Genomic DNA, 24711 nt, shown 5'->3' on the forward strand with positions numbered 1-24711 from the left:
AAGAAGTAGAAAGTACAGGTATTTGTGTTCAACATGTAAGAAATAGAAAGTTCAGGTATTTGTGTTCAAAATGTAAGAAGTCAAAGTAAAAAGTCGTCAGAAAAATAAGTAGTGGAGTAAAGTACTGATACCAGAAACATGTACTTAAGTACAAGTATTTGTACTCCACTACTTCCCGCCTCTATTAACATATAACTCAATAACCCACTGACACTTTACCTCAGCAACATCAGAGACTCTATGCATTACATTAACACAATGTACACAATATCTTGTTTTTCATTATGCCAATTCTATTTCTACGGTTTCAACCATATTCAATGTAAATACTGCTATATTTTACTATATTTTTTATATTTTTCTAGTTCTCTATGTGTTTTTTTATTTTAATTGTATTTGTATGTATGCACCATGACACAAAGTCAAATTCCTCGTACGTGTGAACCTGCCTGGTAATAAACCTGATTATGATTATGATTCTGAATGCTCTCCTCTCCTCAGGGACAACGACATCACGGGGGTGCTGGACCACACGTTCTGCGTGGAGCACAATGCGTACGGAGAGATGATCCAACACGAGCTGAAGCCCAGCGGGAAGAGCCTCCCCGTCACGCAGGACTCCAAGAAGGAGTACGTGAGGCTGTACGTCAGCTGGCGCTTCCTGCGAGGCATCGAGGCTCAGTTCCTCGCGCTGCAGAAGGGCTTCAACGAGGTCATCCCCCAACACCTGCTGAAGGCCTTCGACGAGAAGGAGCTCGAGGTACTGGGTTTACAATCCACCTCATAAAGTCTCTTTTTCACACATCCACATTCACCTTCAAGGACATTTAGGATTTTCCGCTCGAGGTAGGATTCAAGGATTCAAGGCTTCAAGGATTCAAGGCTTTTATTGTCATTTGTACATTAGCTACAGTGTAGATATGTCAATGAAAAACGTAGGTCACAGGCTCCTCCTCCTCCACCTTTGGCTTTTTAGATTTTCCACACATAATGGTTAAGATAAAACAACAAGTAAATACAAAAGACTTCCACTGACATGACATTGCTTAAATTATATTAAAGGTCCCATGTCATGGCCATTTCTACTGATCATAATTCCATTGTTGAGGTCTACTAGAATAGATTTATATTGTTCAATGTTCCAAACTCACATTGGTTTCTCATACAGCATCTCTGTATAGCATGTGTATTCACTCTCTGTCCTACACGGCTTGTTGGAGCTCCTGCCCCCCCCCCTCCCTGTGAGCCCAGTGGCCGTCTGCGAGACAGCGAGACACAGCGAAACCTAGCCCGAAACACACACACACCCGCAGCCTGGCTGGGAGTTTGTGTGTGTGCCCAGGCTGAGTTCCGCGGTGTCTCGCTGTCTCGCCGACCCCACACCAGTGAGCCAGCTCACAGTGTCCCGCTCCTCGCAGCAGCGAACCTCGCAACGTCCCGCCGAGTGTGTGTGTGTGAGGAAGTCCGCGGATTGGTCCAAACGTAACGGCTCCGTGGACGTAACGTAACGGCTCCGCAGATTGGTCACGTGGTAACGTTACGTTACGTCACTATACCCGAAATACGTCACTATACCCAAGAAGTAAACAATGGAAAAAGAGAAATCTCCAACGAGGCGTTCTGGGGCAGCATAGACAGGTCTTTTCTGTGTTAGAGTTTTACTCGCTACAGGGTGTACTTTGAGGGTCTGTGACTCTGCAGACCGTTTACATGCAGAAAAAGCTACATAACCAGGGGTGCACACAACTTTCTCAGTGAGGTACTCAGATGAGTACCTGGAGTCAGTGTTTGGTACTCCAACTTCTGGCTCCCCTCAAAGTTCCCATGAAGCCCTCTGTATCAACGGGGGGGGGGGGTGGGGTGGTAGTGGAGTACAGAGCTTCGTGACCACAGAGCGTGTGAACGTTGTGATCAGCTGTTTTAGCGCAGGGCTGCTGTCCAGACCGACGTTAACAGCAGCCCTGTCTGTGCACACGGAGACCGACTCGCCCGGTGATCTAACCGCCTTCTGGAAAAGCTTCACAAGTACGTCGGTACGCCAATGCGCTTTGTGACAAAAGTGACGGTACGCATTTCAGATTGTTGCCGCGCATGCGTACCTGCGTACCAGTTATGTGCACCCCTGAACATAACACACAAGGGGACGGGTAATAACCAGAAAAGCATGACATGGGACCTTTAAAGACAGTTAATATAAACACATACACATAATGGTAATCAGGTTGTTTCTAGAAAGATATAGTATGATACTGAGGTGCTGATCTTGTTTATAAGATTTATCAATTCTCGTGACGCTCGTAAACAAGATGTCTCTCCGGACGAAAAAAACAATGTGACGTCGGAGCTCCGTGAAAACAAAGCTGTCTCTGCCGTCTGACGCTCTGTTTGATGCTCACATTTCTGGAGTCATTCGTTTTTGAGCAACAGAAATATTGTTTTCTGGAATCACTTTAACATTTTAGGTGGAAAATCTGCATTTTGGTTTGAGGGCGCACGTCGAGAGAAAGAGGGCGCAGACTAAACCCTGATAAGGACAACAAATGTAATACAAAATGTGTCTTTTCTGTAATTCAAATAATTATTAATAAATACAAATAATACGTATTTTCTGTAATTCAAATAATTATTAATAAATACAAATAATGTATTTTCTGTAATTCAAATAATTATTAATAAATACTAATATTAATAAATAAAAATAATATGTATTTTCTGTAATTCAAACAATTATAAATAAATAATAATAATACTAATATAATAATCTTCCTCTTCTCTCCTCTCCCTGCAGCTGATAGTTTGCGGTCTGGGTAAGATCGACATCGCTGACTGGAGAACCAACACGCGTCTGAAGCACTGCACGCTGGACAGCAACATCGTGAAGTGGTTCTGGAAAGCCGTGGAGACGTTTGACGAAGAGCGGAGAGCCCGGCTGCTGCAGTTCGTCACGGGGTCCTCCAGAGTCCCCCTGCAGGGGTTCAAGGCCCTGCAAGGTAACAAATACTTCATTACTGTACTTAAGTACATTCATCAGTACTTTACTCCGCTACTTATTTTATTTTAAAATTAGAACATTCTTGTATGTCACGGTGTAAAAACATGGAAAATGGACTGCATTTCTATCACGCATTTCCAGTCTTTACCCTCTTAGAGCAGCATTAAAGAATTTACAGCCATTCACACACTTTGGCACCATCGTGAGGAAATTGCACATTTACTTTTAAAGCTGCAGTTATGAGTCAGGATTCGGACTAATTAAACTAAGAGTAGAAAACTGAGAAACAGTTAAATATATGAAGCTGAAGCTAAGAATGCTTTTGGGGCCTGGGTCCGGGCAGGTAAGGATGTGACTGGCTTCTGGAAGGAGGTGAGAGCTCTGCACAGGGCCAGTACGTCGTTACCGTGTACCACAGAGGGAGTATCTGGAGCCCATAACATAGCTGAGTTGTGGAGGCAACATTACTCTACTATACTTAACTGTGTTCAAAGTGACCCCTACAAGGTTGGTAATGTTGTGAAAAGTGACACAGTGGGAATCACAGCTCATGAGGTTTATCGAGCAATGGCACAGCTAGCTGATAACAAAGCCAGCGGCTCTGACCGAATCACTGCAGAGCACCTTAAACTGGCAAGCCCGAAGGTTGCAGTTCTTCTTGCCATTTGTTTTACCGGCCTCATGACTCATGGTGTGTTGCCGGACTCCATGTTGACTGTTACCTTGGTGCCTGTCATTAAGGACAAAGCGGGCAAGCTTGGATCATTATAGACCAATTGCTCTAGCCAGTGTGTTATCCAAAGTCCTGGAAAGAATTTAGTTGGATAGATTATGTTCTTATTTATGTACCTCAGATAACCAGTTTGGCTTTGAGGCTAAGCATGGTACTGAGCTATGCGTCTATGCTCTGAAGGAAATGGTAGAAACATATAGAAGACAGAATTGGTTTTATTGATGCCTCTAAGGCTTTTAGAGTTAACCATCATAAACTGTTTCTAAAATTGAGACAAAGGGGTGTGCCCAACAGTATAATTAGGATCCTGGCTTATTGGTATGCCAACCAGAGCATGCGGATCAAACGGGTGAATGCAGTCTCGGCGCCATTTGGTGTTGGTAATGGAGTTGGCCAGGGGGGGCTCCTCTCACCATGCCTTTTTAATATCTATATGAATGATCTATCAGATGATTTACGTGGCTGTAAAACAGGATGTGTGATTGGTCATGTGATTGTAAACCATCTTATGTATGCCGACGATTTGGCTATTGTTTCTCCTAGCAGTGCTGGATTTCAACAGTTGCTAAATATATGTTCTGATTATGGGGTCAAATGTGATGTTAAATACAATGCTAAGAAGAGCACTGTAATGATCTGCAGAGAGGGGATAAGAACCTTGGTTTTCCAATATTCTATCTGTCAGGGCAGGTGCTGTCTGTTTGCTGTAACACTAAGTATCTGGGACACATCATTACAGATGATGATGACATGTATAGACAGCGGCGTGTCTTATATACACAAGCTAACATGTTGGCTAGAAAATTCTCTTGGTGTTCAGATAAGGTTAAGGCAGGGGTGTCAAACTCCAGGCCCGGGGGCCAAATCCGGCCCGCGACTCTGAAAGAATATGTTTATTATACGGTTACATGGCGATTTACAGAAGCACGTTGCCCATAAACTACATGTCCCACAATGCATCTCAAATTTGACTTTTTTCTCAGAATTTGACTTTTTTTTGTCACTTTTTTTTTCTTCTAAATGTCACTTTGTTTTCAAAATGTCACTTTTTCTTTTTTTTTACTTTTGTTTCCAGAATTCGGCTTTTCTTTTTTAATCATTTTGTGACATTCTCACTGCAGAGACTTGCAATTATTTGCCCGAGACTTCTGCTTTCAGACGTAGTTAATTATGAAGTTATTACCCTATCAGATAATAATCCAATGCAGAGGCAATCATGTAATATAATGCATTATTTTATATATATTATATATTTATATATGTATTTTGATATAGTCTTAAAGTTACAACCGGCCCTTTGAGTGCAACCATAATTCGTGGCCCGTGATGAAATTGACACCACTGGGTTAAGGTGAACCTCTCGTCTCTATACTGCCCCCTTGTGGCTCAAGGTTAAGAAGGCGAGCCTCCAGAAGCTCCAGGTTGCTTAGAATGACTGTTTGCGTATACTGCTTAGAAAACCAAGGTGGTGCAGTGCAAGTGAAATGTTTTGTAAAGCACGAGTCAACACGTTCCATGCTCTCTTGAGAAATCTGATGTACAAATTCATCTGTCGATTGAATGTTTCTCATAACTCTGTCATTATGCTGCTTTCAAATCCGTGTCTCAGTGCTATCCGATACCAGTCACCTCTGTGGAAACATTGGTACAACTGCCTTTTTTAATTTATATTTGAGTGTTGTATGTCTTTTAAAAAAATGGACCAAGAGTCTCTTTAAATAAAGCTGATGATGATACGGTACAGTTTGTGCCGATATCACATCTTTCGGGGGAATGTGAGAGGAAATGGAGCCAAAGACACGTCATGTCCTCAAACACAGATCACTGAGATATGGAAGTACAGCCTCACAGAGTTATAGGACTGGTGACTCTGATTCATATCTATTGGTTACACACACTCACTGTATACGATAAGACACTTTAAGCTATTTTTAAACAGCAAGAAAATAATACATAGTCAGAGGTGGGAAGTATTGGAGTACAAATACTTTGTTACTGTACTTAAGTACATGTTTCTGGTATCAGTACTTTACTCCACTACTTATTTTCCTGACGACTTTTTACTTTGACTTCTTACATTTTGAACTCAAATACCTGTACTTTCTACTTCTTACATTTTGAACACAAATACCTGTACTTTCTACTTCTTACATGTTGAACACAAATACCTGTACTTTCTACTTCTTACATTTTGAACCCAAATACCTGTACTTTCTACTTCTTACATGTTGAACACAAATACCTGTACTTTCTACTTCTTACATGTTGAACACTAATACCTGTACTTTCTACTTCTTACATTTTGAACACAAATACCTGTACTTCCTACTTCTTACATGTTGAACACTAATACCTGTACTTTCTACTTCTTACATTTTGAACTCAAATACCTGTACTTTCTACTTCTTACATGTTGAACCCAAATACCTGTACTTTCTACTTCTTACATGTTGAACACAAATACCTGTACTTCCTACTTCTTACATGTTGAACACTAATACCTGTACTTTCTACTTCTTACATTTTGAACACAAATACCTGTACTTTCTACTTCTTACATGTTGAACACAAATACCTGTACTTTCTACTTCTTACATTTTGAACTCAAATACCTGTACTTTCTACTTCTTACATTTCCCAAACAGGCTGGTTCCTTTAGTTTGAATGTGTGTTTGGTGGCGTGATCATTATTATTTAGAGTCATTGCGTGCCTATTGATTTGAACACGATCCGTGTATCCATCATTTCCTGGTCTTCTCTAAAGAAGAGGGACCAATGAAAACGTTGTCATGTTGCCGTTGTTCAGCATGGAAACATTCATTAGCTAACAATGACATTATTGTTCTATTAATATAAAGGGAGGTCAGGTACTCTTTAAAACAGCTGCTAGTTATGGGTACTTTTTACTTAAGTACATTTCAAAGCCCTCTTTACTTTTACTTGAGTAAAGAAGTTTAGTCAGTACTTCTACTTTCACCAGAGTATTTTTAAACACAAGTATCTGTACTTCTACTTGAGTAAATGATGTGTGTACTTGTACCCTCTCTGCAAGGTAACAACACCTGGAGGACAACTATTTACCATTTTTTATTGACATGTATATAGACTTCTTGCACTACTTTTTATTTTGTATTTTATTATATATGTTGCATTGTTGGAGGAGCTCAGGTCAGAAGAATTGCAGTGCCATTTCTACACTGTAGTTTATGAGCATAAAACCTTTGAATCTTGAAAACTGCATGTAGAAGCTTTGTTATGCAACGTGCGAAAACGCTCCTGAAATGTCTCGGTGTGAACGGCCTTCCCGTTTCGTTCCCGTGTAAATGAGGTTAGTTAGAGCACTCTGCAGCTGAAAGAGGTGCAACGTGTTAATGTGATACCGCACAAAGGTGTGGTGGTGTAGTGCTTCCTTTGTGGCTCACTCCAGGGTGTACGTTTCACCCCTTTTCCATGGAAATGAGTTCAGGTCAGCTAGCAATCCACTTCAGAACCAGTTTGCTTTTCCACCGCCCCCATGTGTCTAAATCTATGTCGTTTATGTAGTTTTGATTCACTTTTTGGGAGATGTCAAATGAGTCTAACTCAGGGTGTACTCTTTCTAATGTCTGAGCTCTGATTAATGATGTTTGCTAACCTGAGTGTCGGAGCCAATTAACCCTGTGAGTGCAAAGATAAGAACTAATGGGCAAACAGTTTTTGACAAGGATTTAAGCCACTGAGGATCCGCTATCTTGACGTAATCGACGCACACTTAACTTGCCAGGTTAATAAAAGTCAGATACAAAGTTTCCAGTTAGACAAAGTCCCTTTATTTTCCTGTTACCGGTGTCCATTTAACTCGCTCCGTATTTCCATTCAAGATTCAATTCTTTATCAAACTAAAAGAGCTCTCATGAACTAAAGTTCTCATGAACTATTGTGGGGAAAGTACTTGGTGTGAACGCCCTCATGTGCACAGCAGCTACAGTGTAGATACAAAACTGAAGTCCTCCTCCAACAGAGCAACGTGAATATATTTAGGACATAAAACAAATAAAACAGATAAAATAGTGCAAGTGAATGTTTTGAGATGTGCAAGTAAATACAAAAAAGTGCAAGAAGAGTCTATACACAAGTACATGGAATGATATATTAGATAAATAATTAGCTAAATGCAAACAGACGGATGTTCTTTACTCTCATTCACCATACAAGGCAGCCTAACGGTACCTCAGGATATGTTTGTTTATCCTGTGTGTGTGTGTGTGTGTGTGTGTGTGTGTGTGTGTGTGTGTGTGTGTGTGTGTGTGTGTGTGTGTGTGTGTGTGTGTGTGTGTGTGTGTGTGTGTGTGTGTGTGTGTGTGTGTGTTATTTTACCTTTATTTAACCTTTATTTAACCAGATAAAAAGCATTGAGATAAAATCTAATGTTCAATGCTGACCTGGCCAAGAAGGCAGCAACGTTACACATTATAACACAGACATAAAATACAGAGAACACAACTAAGCAAACGAAAAGCAGTCACTACATTGTGCACATTAGGACAGTAAGAAAGGTACACTACTTGTTACTGCAAGAGCAGCTGGTGGTGAGGACTTCAGACAACTTCAATTTAAAACAGGCTATAGGGACAAGTGCCCTCAGTCTAAGGCGTGATTGAAGGTCATTCCAAGACCAAGGACCATAATAAGAAAGAAATGGCTTTATACATTAATAAAAACCAGTGCTGCATCCTACGCATAGTAAGTGAGGACCATCCAGTTAGGCTATACAGTGTGCAATGATGAGTCCTATAGGGTGCATTTGATATGTAACGCAGTGCAGCATGGTAGAGTGGGTCAAGTTGGGCCAAAACAGTGGGACAGGCAAATCTATAAATGGTATCACCGTAGTCCAGCTGGGACAGGAATAAGCCAGAGACCAACCTTTTACGGGATGAAGTTGAAAAACAACATTTAAGTCTGTAAAGGAAGCCAAGAGTGAATTTCAATTTCTTAGTTAGAACTTCAATATGGTGTTTGAAGTTTAGATTACTGCCCAACCAAAAGCCCAGATATTTGTAGGTATCTGGGTGTTTGGCCATTAAGGGTGTCAATGGAGAGGCAAGAGGACGCTGACTTGGGAGCAAAAAGCATTGCTTTGGTTTTCTTATAACTCTGAAACCAGCAAATGGCGTTATGACCGAAACGAGACACCAACATAACATTAGACAGAATGTGGTGATCTACAGTGTCAAATGCTTTGGCTAGGTCAATAAAGAATGCAACACAAACAGATTTTTTATCCAAAGCAGCCTTAATATCGTCTAAGACTTTCAGACTGGCAGTCACAGTACTGTGCTTTGATCTGAATCCAGATTGCATAGGGTTAAGGATGTTGTGTGAAAACAGTGTGTGTCTGGCTCAAGTTTGAATATTCACCCATTTAGTTTCAGATTATTCATTTTTTACTGAATCCAATTAATCTGATCAACAACAGGAATGTTGGACACTTACTTACTTTTGAGTTTTTAATATCTAAACCCTAAATAAACAATTACAATTTATTATTTTCATTGACTGCTTTAAATCCAGGCGGAAAACATACTTTTATTCCCTAGCGTTTGACTCTCCTTATCTCGCTGATACTGTCTATGTCTTATTTTATGAAAGGTTGTGTTGGCTACCTGCTCTGTTCTGTACAGTACTTTGGTCACATGGGTTGTTTTTAAATGTGCTTTATAAATACATGTGATTGATTGATTGATATAGAGATGATGTGTGTGAAGGTGCATTAGTTTAATCTAACTGACGGTGTGTTCAGGTGCTGCCGGGCCGCGGCTCTTCACCATCCATCAGATCGATGCCAGCCCCAACAACCTGCCCAAAGCCCACACCTGGTGAGCAAACATCACCCAGACCTGTTGTGTTTCTACTAATGTCATTATTTCTTTCCTTAGAATATTTTAGGAATTGTAAGGTGTCCTTGGGTGCATCATCGATTTTAATATATTTTCGTTCCCTCTTTTTTCCCCAGTTTTAACCGGATTGACATTCCTCCGTACGAGCTTTACGACAAACTGTACGACAAGTTGCTCACTGCCATCGAGGAGACGTGTGGCTTCGCTGTGGAGTAGATCCTCTCTGCAGGAGCTCAGAGACGACCGAGGATCCGCTGCGTCTTCACTATGTCTTTTTTTATCATTGAAAAGAATCTCTTCAGCTGCTAATAACTCAAGACTCTTTACTAACTCGTGGAACCTGCAAGAAGCTGCTGGCTCTTCCCTTTTTTATATTTTACAAACTGTACTCCATGTAGCAACGCTCCATCTTTCCAAGCAGAACACAAAGTCAGTCCACCCTGAAACGACATTAACTACACCGTGTGTTTTGCTAGGTATATACAAGGATCTGTACAAGATACAGCGGTGCAGGGATGACGTATTTCTGTTAAAAGACCCTGAAGGCAGCGTCTCCCTGGTCCAATGGGTTCTCTCCATGTGATTTTGGATTGTTGCAGGAAATAATCTCAGTGTTTATGATACTTACACGTTTAGTTCAGCAGGATAATCTCCACACATTAACACCACGTTATGTTAGGCTAACGTTAGGCTATAAAGGAACTACAGCACGGTCACATGACTTCACGTCACCACCGCTAAGCTAAAGGCGGCTAATGTTGGGCTATAAAGGAACTACAGCACGGTCACATGACTTCACGTCACCACCGCTAAGCTAAAGGCGGCTAATATTGGGCTTTAAAGGAACTACAGCACGGTCACATGACTTCACGTCACCACCGCTAAGCTAAAGGTGGCTAATGTTGGGCTATAAAGGAACTACAGCACGGTCACATGACTTCACGTCACCACCGCTAAGCTAAAGGTGGCTAATGTTGGGCTATAAAGGAACTAGAGCACGGTCACATGACTTCACGTCACCACCGCTAAGCTAAAGGCGGCTAATGTTTGACGTGATGACGTTTAATCGTCTCATTTAGACACTTGTTATCAACCGCTGTTTTAAAATGTACCAGTGGGGTATTTACTGATGTATTTTATGTCGTAGAACAAAACGTTAAAATCTCTTCAGCTTGTGACTTTATTTCAGGCTCACAACGAAAAACACATTCAGAAAACCATTGACTTCCAGACAAGGGAGTGCTAAAATGCTAACTAATGTCCAGGTTTTAGGACTCATTCCTGCACCTCTCTATTGCCACGCCTTGACATACGACTGCTTTGTGGCCACTTCACATTAATCAAGAGCTCTAGCTAGCCACATTCTCAGGAGATGTCATTTGATATTACAAGAAAAAACCCATCTGTCTTGATTTCCTGAATGTTACGGGGTTAAAAAGGTCTTTTAAATTCACCCACAGCATGTGTCCTTATGAGCTTTTGGTTGAAAGGGAACTGAGAGACATGTTCTCTCTGTTCGCTACACGATACAACCAGTGATGTCTTTATTTCTAAAAAGAGGGATTGTTTTGTATTAAAAATGAGAGTCTTGAATGTTTTCAAAAAAGATGCTGCCTGTCTAGCAATCTCTAATGACCGTGGACTGTTCTTAACATTTGCATACACTTAAAAAAAAAAGGCGATGTATGTGGACATGTGTATGCAAAGTGAAGTGTCCTCTGATGGTGCTTTGTACAGTAACGAGATATTGTTCATATGTGTGGATCCGACGACCTGTAATTTATCTTTTAACTTAAGTAGGAGAAAAAAATGAAATTGCACACGAGCAGAACGATGTGTGTGTTTAACGGCGACTTTTCTAACACATTTACAGTCCAGTGCACACGCTTTCTGTTCCTACACTACACGCAAAAACACGACCCGTTTTCATCAAGAGAGGCTCTTTGTTTTTTTAATAGCATGATCCACTAGCAGGACTATATCTCTCATAGCTGACTGATGCAATTTATGTTAACACTATCATTTTGTAAGAGTATTTTATTTTTGTGTGTGATTAGTTCTAATTAAACTTGCCTTTGTCTAACAATGTAAGGCCTTGTACAAAGAAACTCGCTGTCCTTTTTCCATGTTTTTATTATGTTATAAAAAGATTTTTCATCTGAATTATTGTTATTTAACACTTTAAAGAGGCCCTATTACGCTTATACCAGTAGAGGCACTACATACTGATATACACCTGAACATCAGCAGGAGAGGACTCTTTAAAGTAGAGACACTACATACTGATATACACCTGAACATCAGCAGGAGAGGACTCTTTAGAGTAGAGACACTACATACTGATATACACCTGAACATCAGCAGGAGAGGACTCTTTAAAGTAGAGACACTACGTACTGATATACACCTGAACATCAGCAGGAGAGGACTCTTTAAAGTAGAGACACTACATACTGATATACACCTGAACATCAGCAGGAGAGGACTCTTTAAAGTAGAGACACTACGTACTGATATACACCTGAACATCAGCAGGAGAGGACTCTTTAAAGTAGAGACACTACATACTGATATACACCTGAACATCAGCAGGAGAGGACTCTTTAAAGTAGAGACACGACATACTGATTTACACCTGAACATCAGCAGGAGAGGACTCTTTAAAGTAGAGACACGACATACTGATATACACCTGAACATCAGCAGGAGAGGACTCTTTAAAGTAGAGACACAACATACTGATATACACCTGAACATCAGCAGGAGAGCACTCTTTAAAGTAGAGACACTACATACTGATATACACCTGAACATCAGCAGGAGAGGACTCTTTAAAGTAGAGACACTACATACTGATATACACCCGAACATCAGCAGAATAGGGCCCCTTTAAATTAGATTTAATAAGCAGTGCTCTGATAAGTAAGAGTCCTGCATTCAAATCTTATTTAAGTAAAAATACAATAGTATTGGGACTTCATACTCAGAGTACCAAAGGTAAAAGTCCTTGTTTTTGCTGAATGGCTGTTTTCAAAATTATATATTTTGTAATTGGATTATAATTAGTGATGATTAATGTGTGTCATTTAATCTCTGCTTCTAGTAAAGGCGGCGCCGACTTCACCAAATCACAGAAATACATTATAATTAATACGTTCATTTATATTTCTTATTCATAATCTGATTCTGTAAACTAACCGATCAAATGTAGTGAAGTAAAGGGAATGATTTTGGCTTCCAATATGTAGTAGAGTAGAAGTATAAAGCCGTATACAATGGAAAAACTCAAGTACCTCAAAATGATACTGAAGTACAGTACTTGAGTACGGGGACACAGAGACTTTACATCTGAATGTCTCTGACCTCCCACTGATACCAGTCCGGATTAAAACGTCTGGCAGATGGGTCAAAATGGGGGGGAAGGGGTAAAAGAACAAAAGATAATGAAGCTGTTGGAAGATAGGTGTCAAGTACAATGTATTTGCTTTGTCTCGTAATTATGCAACTGCAACTAACTACAGAAAGGTTTACGTCTGCACAAACTCTCGTATTCCCTGTGTATAGAAATACCTCTATCTCAATTTACTCTGCCTCAAGTAAAAGTCCTGCATTTAAAACCTCTTAAACAAAGTATAAGCATCAATATATTATTAAAATACCCAAAGTTAAAGTACTATTATTGATGCATTAATGTGTTTATGCTGCAGCTGGTGAAAGTGGAGCTCATTGGAAATACTTTTTGAGTAAATTGAGTTTGGTGACAGTTGCTGGAAAATAATGAAAGATATTATAATAGGAATAAAAAAGTAAAATCATTTACAATAAGATATTATATTCATATAAGATATACAACATGTCAAATAAAAGATAAAAATAAAAGAATTACATATTTTTTACAAGTTGAATGCCAGCAAAAATACTGCTAGGTAGCCTAATCTGTGTTATATGTTATAAATTATTAGATATTTAAATGGTTAATTCCAATCTCCAAAACCACTGTAGTAAAGTAATTTAGTTAATTTACCTAGTTACATTAAACAAGTGGTCAAAGCTAAGAAAATGTTGATACCAAACATACATTTTGGTATTTTGTCTTTCATTAATTAGACTACTTTGAAGAGAATGTATGCACATCTTCTTGTATGTTTTTCTGGATGATACACTCATAATGTCAGACAAAATAGTTTTACAATTTCCAAAATCAAGAGAGTCAGTAAAGCTCACTTTCACATACAGTATAGTCTCTTTGGTGCACCTTTGATCTTAATCTTAAAGAAAAAAGCTTTCAATTTTCACATTTTAAACATCAGTGGACCAAAACAAATCTGTAATAATACAATAACACTTTGTTGTCCTCTCATTTGACCTGCAATTAGATTAAAAAGTCATTATATGAGGCACATTTGGTGTTATTAAAGAAAGAATGAGGAAAGCGTATATTTATGTTTGGGTTGGTCCTGGTGACGTCACTTACCGTAATTACATCGGAAGCGAGTCAGAGCCGGATTACCACTTTATGTCTCTCTCGTACATATCGATCCGCAGACAATTGTTGAAACCATAATTTCTCAATGTATCAAAAAGGAACACCGACAAACAGAATTAAGAGAAATAAAGAATAAACGTTATCAACATTAATGTAACGTTTCCACATGTATGCAACGTTTCAACGTCTATGTACCGTTTTGGATCTGTTCGTGTTTTTATCTTGTGTTACATAAACGCGTGTGATTTTTGGGGAAAAAAACATTTAGATTATTCTACCAGTTGTATAATTAATAACATATATTAATTGAAGAGATAAAGGATTAATATTTGATTTTCTATGCTTACATTTAATCAAAAGCACAGTTTCACTACTCAGTTTTGGGTCTATGTTGTCTGTCGGTAGAAAACCGGTAGGCGGATGGATACATCGGAAGAGGGTACTTCCTCTAGCTATAAGTACCGGCTCTTATTTTTACATTACCGGCATTACAGCACCACTGCCGGTCAGGTTTTCTTTAGTCGGTGGTAAAATCCACATTGAAGGGTATTTAACTTTTTTATTTATACAACTTGTTTACAAAATGCCTGGATATTCAGACAGAGACCGCGGCAGGGATAGAGACAGAGGGTAAGTACCTTTATTTCGGATGTTTTAGACCAGTTTCGGCCTCGTGTGGTCGGTGGAAATAGATGACATAACACTTTTTAAAAAACGAGAGAAACGGTATAAAATATAACAAGATATGGTTTATTTTCCAGTCAATATGAAAGGAAACCGTTTATATTTGATGTGTTCCTTATAACCGGCGTTTTTCTAATTTGAAAAACCGTTGGTTGTTGGGTTTTATTTCCTCGTGCGGCCCGCGCCGGGGCCTGTTGTCTTTGGCCAGAGGCCTAGTTTTGGCCTCGTGTCCCGGCATTAGCTTCCTTTAGCATAACGGTGGCTAAGCTCACTCTTTAATAAGATATACTTTATTGATCCCAAATGGGGAAAATGTACAACATTGTGTTAAAACAAAGGCATTACACATAATTTGCAAAATGACGAGTAGAACATATACATTTAAATCTCAAACTGGAAAACGGAACTAAGCGAAAGGCTGTAATAAGAAAGGCCAAATTACAGCTCACACATTATTAAAGTAAGATTTTATTTATATAAAATGCGTACGGAATGGGATATATACATTACATATTAATGTAAAATGTTCAGTGTGAAGAGAATGTTATAATCTATTGTACTATATGGCACTACAATCTCCAGATGAGGTCTTATTTAACAGATTTCCTTTTAAACACAGTTTTAAGGCAGATAGTCGGCTTTTTTCCGCCATGTGGCAGCAATGAAAGCGTTCACAAAATGCCGGCTGGTTTTTTTCCATTGTTCCTCTACTGGTTGAAAAGTATATGACAGCTTTACATTTCCTACAGAATGACGCAGTTAACACCAGTCTTTGTTCACTTGCTGTAAACGGACTATATGTGTGACTAAAACGGCGCATGTGTTTGCAGGTACGGTGGTGGCGGAGGACCCCCTCGCTTCGGCGGAGGTGGTGGTCGTGGAGGTGGAGGCGGTGGAGGGAAGTTCGGAAACCCCGGAGAAAGGCTGAGGAAGAAACAATGGAACATGGATGAGCTCCCTAAATTTGAGAAGAACTTCTACCAACAGCATCCCGATGTTACCCGCAGGAACCCGGTATGTAGTCAGACAGCATGGTTCGGTCCACGCAGTGTTACATAACTTCCTCCTGCACGTGTTGAGGTTATGCAATGATCACTGAACAACATTTTTTTTTCTTCTTGCAGGCTGAAGTTGAAACATACAGACGGACCAAAATCATTACCATTAAGGGGAGAGATTGCCCAAATCCTATTGCCAATTTCCACGAAGCCAGCTTCCCATGTAAGTATACAATAAACCCATTTTCATTTTTTTTTGAAATATGAACTTTTTTAGAACTTTTGAGTTTTCTTATGGGATGCCAACATTTCCATTTCAATCCACCTAAACAATTTGTACTTTTGTGAGTATTAGGTTGGTCAATTAGTGTATTATATCTTCTGTATATTGTATACTCTTTATTCTACATACACTATAACTATCTTTTTTATTTTTTTAAATCTTCTCCAAAGCCTTATGCTGCAATAAATCAATTTCCCACTTTGGGATTAATAAAATACATCTGATCTGAAGTCTAAATACATTTGAGATGCTTAGAAAGTTGTGGTGTATGTCAGAAATGTTTGCACACATTAATTTTTATTTTTCCTTTTCTCCAGCCTATGTGATGGATGTGATCAACAAAGCGGGCTGGACTGAACCGACACCCATCCAGGCTCAGGGCTGGCCTCTGGCTCTCAGTGGAAAGGATATGGTCGGCATTGCACAGACTGGCTCTGGCAAGACTCTTTCTGTAAGTTTAATATTCAGATAGTAAATCTATGACTGTTAACACTTGTTTAGCTCATGGTAGTGACTGTTAACACTTGTTTAGATCATGGTAGTGACTGTCGTGTATTTTTCTCCACAGTATTTATTGCCTTCAATTGTCCACATCAACCACCAGCCTTTCCTGGAGCGTGGAGACGGACCCATTGTAAGTATTCCCAGAACTTCCCATGCTAATTACCTATAAATCATTTGGAGCCCCCTTCAAAAAAGCGCTTTCTTTGTCTAAACAGTGACAGGGTGAGTTGTCGTAGAAAGGGAATATTAACCCATCACTGTGGGTGAGATGGCAGCGACACAGTGGCTGACTAATCTCAATCAGTGATGAGACAAATTAAACAAGTAGCCTCAGGGTGCATCTCTGAATTCTTTTTTTGAAGCATGCTTAAAGTTGTTTTCCCTCTCCACAGTGCTTGGTGCTAGCCCCGACACGTGAGCTGGCTCAGCAGGTGCAACAGGTGGCAGCAGAATACGGCAGAGCTTCACGTCTGAAGTCCACATGTATCTATGGAGGCGCCCCGAAAGGACCCCAGATCCGTGACCTGGAAAGAGGTATTGTGTAGTTTTCAATCTAATAATACAAAAAAATTAAGAGTGGTTTAAATAAACTGGCTTTTTTTTAATTTACCGAAATCATAAACCAATAATCTCTAATAACTAAGCATATCGAAGAAAAATACTTCATATACACATGAAATCAACTTAACAGGTGTTACCTCAACAAACTGACTTGCTACAATGACAAACTAAGGAACCTATATAGTAGCTTGGCCAAACCAAGTTGAAAACGAGGGATGATTAATAGTAACAGAATACACAAAGGACACTGACAACCCCAATCCCCTCTTTAACATAAAAGCAGGTAGTTTGCCCCCATTGGCTCCTTGCAGTACGTACAAGTCCTCAGCGCTCAGCCAGGAAAAAAATGTAAGTTTCAAAAATGCCGTTCTCATGGTTACTCTTCTCATTGTAGGCGTGGAGATCTGCATCGCCACTCCTGGCAGGTTCATCGACTTCCTCGAGTCCGGAAAGACAAACCTCCGCCGTTGCACTTACCTCGTGCTGGACGAGGCCGACAGAATGCTGGACATGGGCTTCGAGCCACAGATCAGAAAAATCGTCGACCAAATCCGGGTACGTTTGGGAGGCCTATACTCGCAGATTTTAGAATATAAAAATGGTCTCTTTCTACACCAGACACCACATTTTATGACAAGAAGTAGGGATGCTCCGATCGCCCATTTTGGGGCCGGAATCAGTATCGAGTGGGCGGGGCTAGGGATGTTTAAAACTCAGTTAATGGGGCTCTCTCTCCCCCTCTCTTTTCCTCCATTTTCCTCTCCCTCTTTTCCTCGCTCTCCCTCTCCTCTCTATAAATATATGTATAACTAGTTTAGCTTGTTCCAGAGGTAGATGAAATAGTGAAGTGTGTTAGGTCTAACTCTTAGTGTGTTTCGCTCGGCTCACCGGTCCGTCACAGCGGGTGGAGCTGCAGGATTTCTGCTTCAAACACGTTTCATACCGCTATTTTATCGGCTTATCGATCGGAGCATCCCTAATAAGAAGTAAATCATTTGGAGCCCCCTTCAAAAAAGCGCTTTCTTTGTCTAAACAGTGACAGGGTGAGTTGTCGTAGAAAGGGAATATTAACACATCACTGTGGGTGAGATGGCAGCGACACAGTGGCTGACTAATCTCAATCAGTGATGAGACAAACTGAACAAGTAGCTAGTTAAAGATTGAATATAAATGTCCCAGTTATCCAAGAGAAGCTCTACATGGGAGATGAATGCTTTGTTAGTTATGGAAACGTTGTACTAAATGTCTCTTTTCTCGCAGCCTGACCGTCAGACTCTCATGTGGAGTGCTACTTGGCCCAAAGAGGTCCGCCAGCTTGCAGAAGACTTCCTGAAGGAGTACGTCCAGATCAACGTCGGAGCGCTGCAGCTCAGTGCCAACCACAACATCCTGCAGATCGTGGACGTCTGCAATGACGGAGAGAAGGAAAACAAGTGAGTCACGTTGTCATAATGAACACAATAAAGGCCCCCATTATTATCTAGTGATGTCAATGTTAAAGTTATTAGTTGGTGCTGTATAGTTCAGATCTAATTTATCATTCACTACTTCCAAAGACATGTATTGATCAAACTATTTGGTGCCATTTCTTACTATTACTTTGCTAAATTTACTTGCCTATTAATCATTTGGAGCCCCCTTCAAAAAAGCGCTTTCTTTGTCTAAACAGTGACAGGGTGAGTTGTCGTAGAAAGGGAATATTAACCCATCACTGTGGGTGAGATGGCAGCGACACAGTGGCTGACTAATCTCAATCAGTGATGAGACAAACTGAACAAGTGGTTACTCTTCTTAGACACTTGTTAGCACACTTTCTTACTCTTAAAAACACTTGCGGTCTAAGTGAGACTGCATGCATTTAGGACGTAGTGAGAGATACAAAAACACGTGTTAAAATATATACTCAAATATTTGTACTCAAGTTGACTGATACGTTGGTACTGACCGAGCTGCTGTCTTTGTTTCAGACTGATCCGCCTGCTCGAGGAAATCATGAGCGAGAAGGAGAACAAGACCATCATCTTTGTGGAGACCAAGAGGCGTTGTGATGATCTCACCAGGAGGATGAGAAAGGATGGGTAAGTGTTGACATGAAAACACGTAACCCTTAGATGCACGAGTAATGGACCCTACTAGAAATACAAAAACTACAATTTCTTGAAATGTAAACAAAGAAATTGAATGGCATGATATCAAAACATGTTTTTTGAGGAATAGCTGGAATATGAAATGATGCACATTTTTAATTGCAAAGATACTTCAAGAAAACCACCTCACCGGGTAAAAAAAGACCCACTTATGCATCTAAGGGTTAATCACGGTAGCATTGCCTGTTTTACTGACTTGTTCCTGCATGGACTAACGATGAAACCTTCAATCTTTTTGTTTAGATGGCCTGGTATGGGAATCCATGGAGATAAAAGCCAGCAAGAGAGAGACTGGGTTCTCAATGGTAAGCTTGCATCAACAGTAATTCATAAAACAATTGTAGAATATACAAGAAACATGTCTAAATAACCTTTTATTTTTATTTTTCAGAGTTCAAATACGGAAAGGCTCCGATTCTCATTGCCACAGATGTTGCCTCCAGGGGTTTAGGTCAGTATCCTCCCTGAACACTCGTCCACTCTTTAATGCATTTTTAAAAACAAGAGAGGAAAGTGTTTGCTTTCTGTAACTCCTTCTGCTTCTCTCTGAGTTTCTCCCCTGACCTGAAGGCGCAGTCTGTGTGGCAGGGCCTTGGCATGACAAGCCCAGGTTCTCCAGAGGGGGAAGGAGGATTCTTGGAGGTGTCCTGACTGGCGAGGCGCGGGTCTCCCAGTCGTGCAGATAGACACAGAGGTGACCAGGCCAAAAGAGCAGCATATAATAACGCGCTGGCCTGCCTAAAAACGGGGTGGGCGAGTTGAGGGCTGGCCACAGTTCCGCCCCCATAATGCTCGTCTGTTCTCTGGCAATGGTTTGGACTGCTTCACACACCCAGGCTCTGTAACCGTCCCAGCTCAAAGCCCAGCTACACTGTCTCCTATTGTCTTGCATGTACCGTGCATCGCAAGCTGTTTGAGTCATTTGGAAGGTGCTTTCTGTTGCGTAGACTCGTTGTAAAGCATGGGTGGCGATTTTAACGTTGCAAGTTTCTTAAAAAAAACTTTCGAAGAGCAGTTCTGTCAGATCGATACCATACCTCTTCACCTCTGTAAATGACATGGCTTACTACTGGCGCTTTTGGTGACAGTGGGACATGCTCGTTGTTGGACACACTTGGACAAAATCCAAGCTCACACTCCTCCCTCGCCTGCGTTTTCAAAGTCATGTCGAGACCTGCCAACGAGAGACATTATGAGAACACTGGGTCTGGAAAAAAAGCTTGGGATGCACTGTTTGTAGGCATCCTGCAAATTGGTTCAGATCAACAGACACTGCAGTGAGCTTTAGAGAGAGATGGGACCTTGCTGTAGTGCTAGTTCAGGCACACTAGGAGGCAGTAATGAGTCAGTGTTTTGGGCGTGTGCTGCAATGGGAATGGACTAGTGAATGCATACTCCAGAAAATGGTAAGACTTCTGATCCATTCTTTCTGAGGGTGGTCTGCCAGTGAAGGGGAGGGTTTTTATTTTATTATCCCACTGGATTGGAAGCCAATGGAGTGTGCATCGTTTCTCTTTTCCCACCGTAGTCTCCCCAAAGGAGTTAGAGTTTTGTGGATATTAGCCAGCCGTTTCTCTACCTCATGACCTCCACTAACTTTTTGTTTTTGATCTGGTTGTTGTGGTGGCGCTGGCACACGTCTCTTTGTGTGCTGTCCTGCTTTTCCTTTATGCCACACCGCAACACAATCTTACAGATGTGGAAGATGTGAAATTTGTCATCAACTTTGACTACCCCAACAACTCTGAGGACTATATCCACCGCATTGGCAGAACGGCTCGTAGCCAAAAGACAGGCACGGCCTACACCTTCTTCACTCCGAACAACATGCGCCAGGCCAGTGATCTCATCGCTGTGCTCCGCGAAGCCAACCAGGCCATCAACCCCAAGCTCCTCCAGATGGCGGAAGACAGAGGAGGTAAATCCAATTGGTGAGATACAGAAACTGTGCTGTGAAGTGCAGCCACTCTCTTTCTGCTGCTCTTTGCTCTGGGACTTTCGAGGGGCTTTTTATTCACTTCTATATCACTATTTCTGGTCAAATTGTCCCAAAACAATATCTGGTTCTAAACACTTTTCATTGAACTAAAAGTGCGTATAGATACTACAAACTTACAAAGTATATCAAGTCACCCTTCAAACATATTGAATAGCTTAAGAAACATCAGCCTCCCGCCACTATGCCTGTCTGTCAGAGTGACTGAGTATAATCCAGTGGACGCTAAGATTGACCCGGCTTTAGGAAACAGGGATGCCCGAAAACAATGGACAACTTTGTGCCGAAAAGACCGGAACAAAGAAACCTGTTTACTCACTCGTCAGTACGTTATGTGGACAAGCCCTAATTATAATCTTTAATTAGAGAGTGCTCAGTGTCACAAAGAAACGTCTAACTCTCATAACACTTTCTCTAGTTTCAGCATAGTTGCACTTAAGCACGTTATGGCATATAAGTAAAATGTTTACTAAGCATCCTAACTAATGCACTCTAATTGTACATTTTGATGTGTGAGTTCTCTCAAAATGTACAGTGGGAAAGGGAACTAGATGCCGTTTAGGTAGTCCGCTGTACAACATGTATTTACAAGACGCACATATCTTAAAATCATAAATGCTAGTCAGATTTTCTTAGTTTTTCAGTTCCTTTAACATCTTTTCACTGAGTTTAAAGAGATTGTAAACAAACATGGGACCTGATATTTTTGGGACAATTCAACCACCAACAAATATTTGAATGCCACCCTTGTGTTTGAAAACAAAATGGCTGTGTGTCTTTCTTAAACCTCCTGTTCTCTCTCTCTCCCTGCAGGGGGGGGGTCGTTCAAGGGGCGGTCGAGGTGGTGATTACAGGGACGACCGGCGGGATAGGTATTCTGGGAGACGTGACTTTGGCAGTTTTAGGGACCGGGATAGCGGTAGCAGAGGATATGACAACGGACCAAGCAAACCTTTTGGCAGCAGCAGCAGCAGTTCACAGAACGGCGGCTATGGAGGAAACGGCAGCAGCGTTAGCGGTGGTGGTGGCGGCGGCGCTGCGGCGGCTAACGGCTACAGCGGAGGAGGAGGAGCCGGGTACAACGGAAACGGACAGTCCAACTTTAACACCCCGCCCGGAGCCTTCGGTGGCCAGAACTTCCAGGCCCAGCCCTTCCTAGCTAAAGCCCCACAACCAGCTGGGCACCCCCCCTTCCCCTTCCCCCAGAACCAGGCTCCTCCTCAGCAGCACCCCCCACCGCTGGTGCCGTACCCCATGCCTCCTCAATTCTCGCAGTAAAATAGCACACACTTGAAAGAAAGTAATTTATTGCTTCTTTTTTTGTCTTTTAAGTTCGCCACACTTGATCCAGATTTTTTTGTATTTCCACGACAGGGTTACAGACAACATCAACCTCTTATCGAGCCTTTTTAAGATCTGCAGCGCAGCGTTAGTGGTGTTGCACACTTTTCTTTCCCCCCTATTACTATTTAATTTGTTACATTCCTCAGTAATGTTTAGCTTTTGTTTTGTATTAGGTAATTACAAAAATGTATTGGTTTTTTCTTGTATCCTGAAAGTGATGTTAAGCTCCTAACTTGGAAGTGCACTGCATGATCTTTCAAAATAAAACATAAAAAGAGATTTGCTGTTTCTGTGTTTTCTGCTAGTTACAATGTCTCCCTATAATATCAAGTCACTGGTACTACCTTCACTGCCCACCAGGTGTCAAGTCACTGGTACTACCTTCACTGTCCACCAGGTGTCAAGTCACTGGTACTACCTTCACTGCCCACCAGGTGTCAAGTCACTGGTACTACCTTTATTGTCCACCAGGTGTCAAGTCACTGGTACTACCTTTATTGTCCACCAGGTGTCAAGTCACTGGTACTACCTTCACTGCCCACCAGGTGTCAAGTCACTGGTACTACCTTCACTGTCCACCAGGTGTCAAGTCACTGGTACTACCTTCACTGTCCACCAGGTGTCAAGTCACTGGTACTACCTTTATTGTCCACCAGGTGTCAAGTCACTGGTACTACCTTTACTGTCCACCAGGTGTCAAGTCACTGGTACTACCTTCACTGCCCACCAGGTGTCCAAGTCACTGGTACTACCTTCACTGTCCACCAGGTGTCAAGTCACTGGTACTACCTTTACTGTCCACCAGGTGTCAAGTCACTGGTACTACCTTTATTGTCCACCAGGTGTCAAGTCACTGGTACTACCTTTATTGTCCACCAGGTGTCATACTACACATGCATAATCACCTTTATTTATATATATATATATATATATACAGTCTGACATGTGTCAAACTCAAGGCCCGGGGGCCAAATGCCTCAGTTCTCGCAGTAAAACGCACACACTTGAAAGTAATTTATTGCTTCGCTTTGTCTTAAGTTCCACACTTGATCCAAAGCAAGTTTATTTATAGAGCACTTTTCAACACAAGACAATTCAAAGTGCTTTGCAAAAATGAAAGACATTATTACATTACATGTCACTTGTTAGATGCTTTTATCCAAAGCGACTTACATACATTCAATACTGTGGGCAATCCCCTCAGGAACAATTTGGGGTGAAGTGTCTTGTCCAGGGACACAACGACATGCTGACTGCAGTGGGATTCAAACCAGTGCCACACCCTCCCATTAAGAGCATAAAACGCATTAGAATCATTACATGTAAACAGTTGTGTGTTGTATTAGGTAATTACAAATGTATTGGTTTTTCTTGTATCCTGAAAGTGACGTTAAGATCCTAACTTGGAAGTGTACTGCATGATCTTTCAAAAAACATTTTCGGCTCAGTTGAGGCCCCCTCCGCAAGATTAGGCCCCCTCCGCAAGGTGAGGCCCCCTCCGCAAGGTGAGGCCCCCTCCGCAAGGTGAGGCCCCCTCCGCAAGATTAGGCCCCCTCCGCAAGGTGAGGCCCCACGCAGTCTGCATGATCGGCCTGTAGGGAGGGACGGCCCTGCTCTCCATAGCCTGTATGGTTGTCTCATATCATTAAATCCCTGGTACTACCTTCACTGTCCACCAGGTGTCATATTACACATGCATAATCACTTACAAGTGACCCTCGATACAAGTGATGCCTCGAAACAACATTTGGTTATTTTAAAACCAAAAGATGTTCACTCTTAAATTGATATGAAACTGAAACACTAGATTTCTTCATATTTTAGAGACTAAAAATGGACCTTTATGCAATACAAATTATTTGAATGCATGTGCACAATCAATAACTTAACTGAAATGATGAGGTACTTATACTTCACTTGTGTACTTCCACTTAATACACATTTATACAACTACATTTATTTGACATTTTTAGTTAGTATTATACCAATTATTCACACCATTAAAACAAAACATCTCAAGTATGTATGCAATTAAGATCCCTGGCAGTATTAAAGTTAGCTCCACCTTTTCCATCTGCAATACGAGTGATTAACACGTGAATAC

General features: G+C 41.1%; 2 protein-coding genes and 1 non-coding gene across 7 annotated transcripts in view; all 3 read left to right on the forward strand.

Annotated features, from left to right (window-relative positions):
• smurf2 (SMAD specific E3 ubiquitin protein ligase 2) overlaps nucleotides 1-10431 on the forward strand; it is an 85800-nt gene extending 75369 nt beyond the window's left edge. For all 4 annotated transcript variants that reach the window (XM_034127077.1, XM_034127078.1, XM_034127080.1 and 1 more), the window contains 4 exons: nucleotides 502-760; nucleotides 2789-2990; nucleotides 9508-9583; nucleotides 9721-10431. In XM_034127077.1, the coding sequence (XP_033982968.1) occupies nucleotides 502-760; nucleotides 2789-2990; nucleotides 9508-9583; nucleotides 9721-9820 (637 nt within the window). In that variant the 3' untranslated portion in view covers nucleotides 9821-10431. The remainder of the gene's footprint in view (nucleotides 1-501; nucleotides 761-2788; nucleotides 2991-9507; nucleotides 9584-9720) is intronic.
• Nucleotides 10432-14568: 4137 nt separating this feature from the next.
• Nucleotides 14569-22886, forward strand: ddx5 (DEAD (Asp-Glu-Ala-Asp) box helicase 5). 2 transcript variants are annotated; one of them, XM_034127039.1, is made up of 13 exons: nucleotides 14569-14720; nucleotides 15605-15788; nucleotides 15899-15995; nucleotides 16373-16506; nucleotides 16624-16689; nucleotides 16952-17093; nucleotides 17515-17675; nucleotides 18381-18553; nucleotides 19088-19198; nucleotides 19511-19572; nucleotides 19659-19718; nucleotides 20964-21185; nucleotides 22078-22886. In XM_034127039.1, exons 1-13 carry the CDS (start codon nucleotides 14674-14676, stop codon nucleotides 22539-22541), a joined length of 1923 nt encoding a protein of 640 aa, XP_033982930.1. In that variant the 5' UTR covers nucleotides 14569-14673; the 3' UTR covers nucleotides 22542-22886. The 2 variants fall into 2 exon arrangements, with proteins under 2 accessions (XP_033982930.1, XP_033982931.1); XM_034127040.1 differs by having other exon boundaries at nucleotides 20964-21198; nucleotides 22078-22400.
• On the forward strand, nucleotides 21439-21566 carry LOC117480036. The gene has a single exon (XR_004555628.1). It is a non-coding gene; the product is annotated as a small nucleolar RNA SNORA65 (small nucleolar RNA).
• Nucleotides 22887-24711: the final 1825 nt, after the last annotated feature.

This window comes from Trematomus bernacchii, unplaced genomic scaffold (genome assembly GCF_902827165.1).
Source record: "Trematomus bernacchii unplaced genomic scaffold, fTreBer1.1, whole genome shotgun sequence".
In the NCBI taxonomy this organism is placed as follows: domain Eukaryota; kingdom Metazoa; phylum Chordata; class Actinopteri; order Perciformes; family Nototheniidae; genus Trematomus; species Trematomus bernacchii.

Excerpts from the sequence above, each read along its gene's own strand:
- ddx5 (XM_034127039.1), top strand. The coding sequence starts at position 14,674 with ATGCCTGGATATTCAGACAGAGACCGCGGCAGGGATAGAGACAGAGG. Across the intron at positions 14,721-15,604 it reads GGCAGGGATAGAGACAGAGG|GTACGGTGGTGGCGGAGGAC; the intron begins GTAAGTACCTTT and ends ATGTGTTTGCAG. Across the intron at positions 15,789-15,898 it reads ATGTTACCCGCAGGAACCCG|GCTGAAGTTGAAACATACAG; the intron begins GTATGTAGTCAG and ends TTCTTCTTGCAG.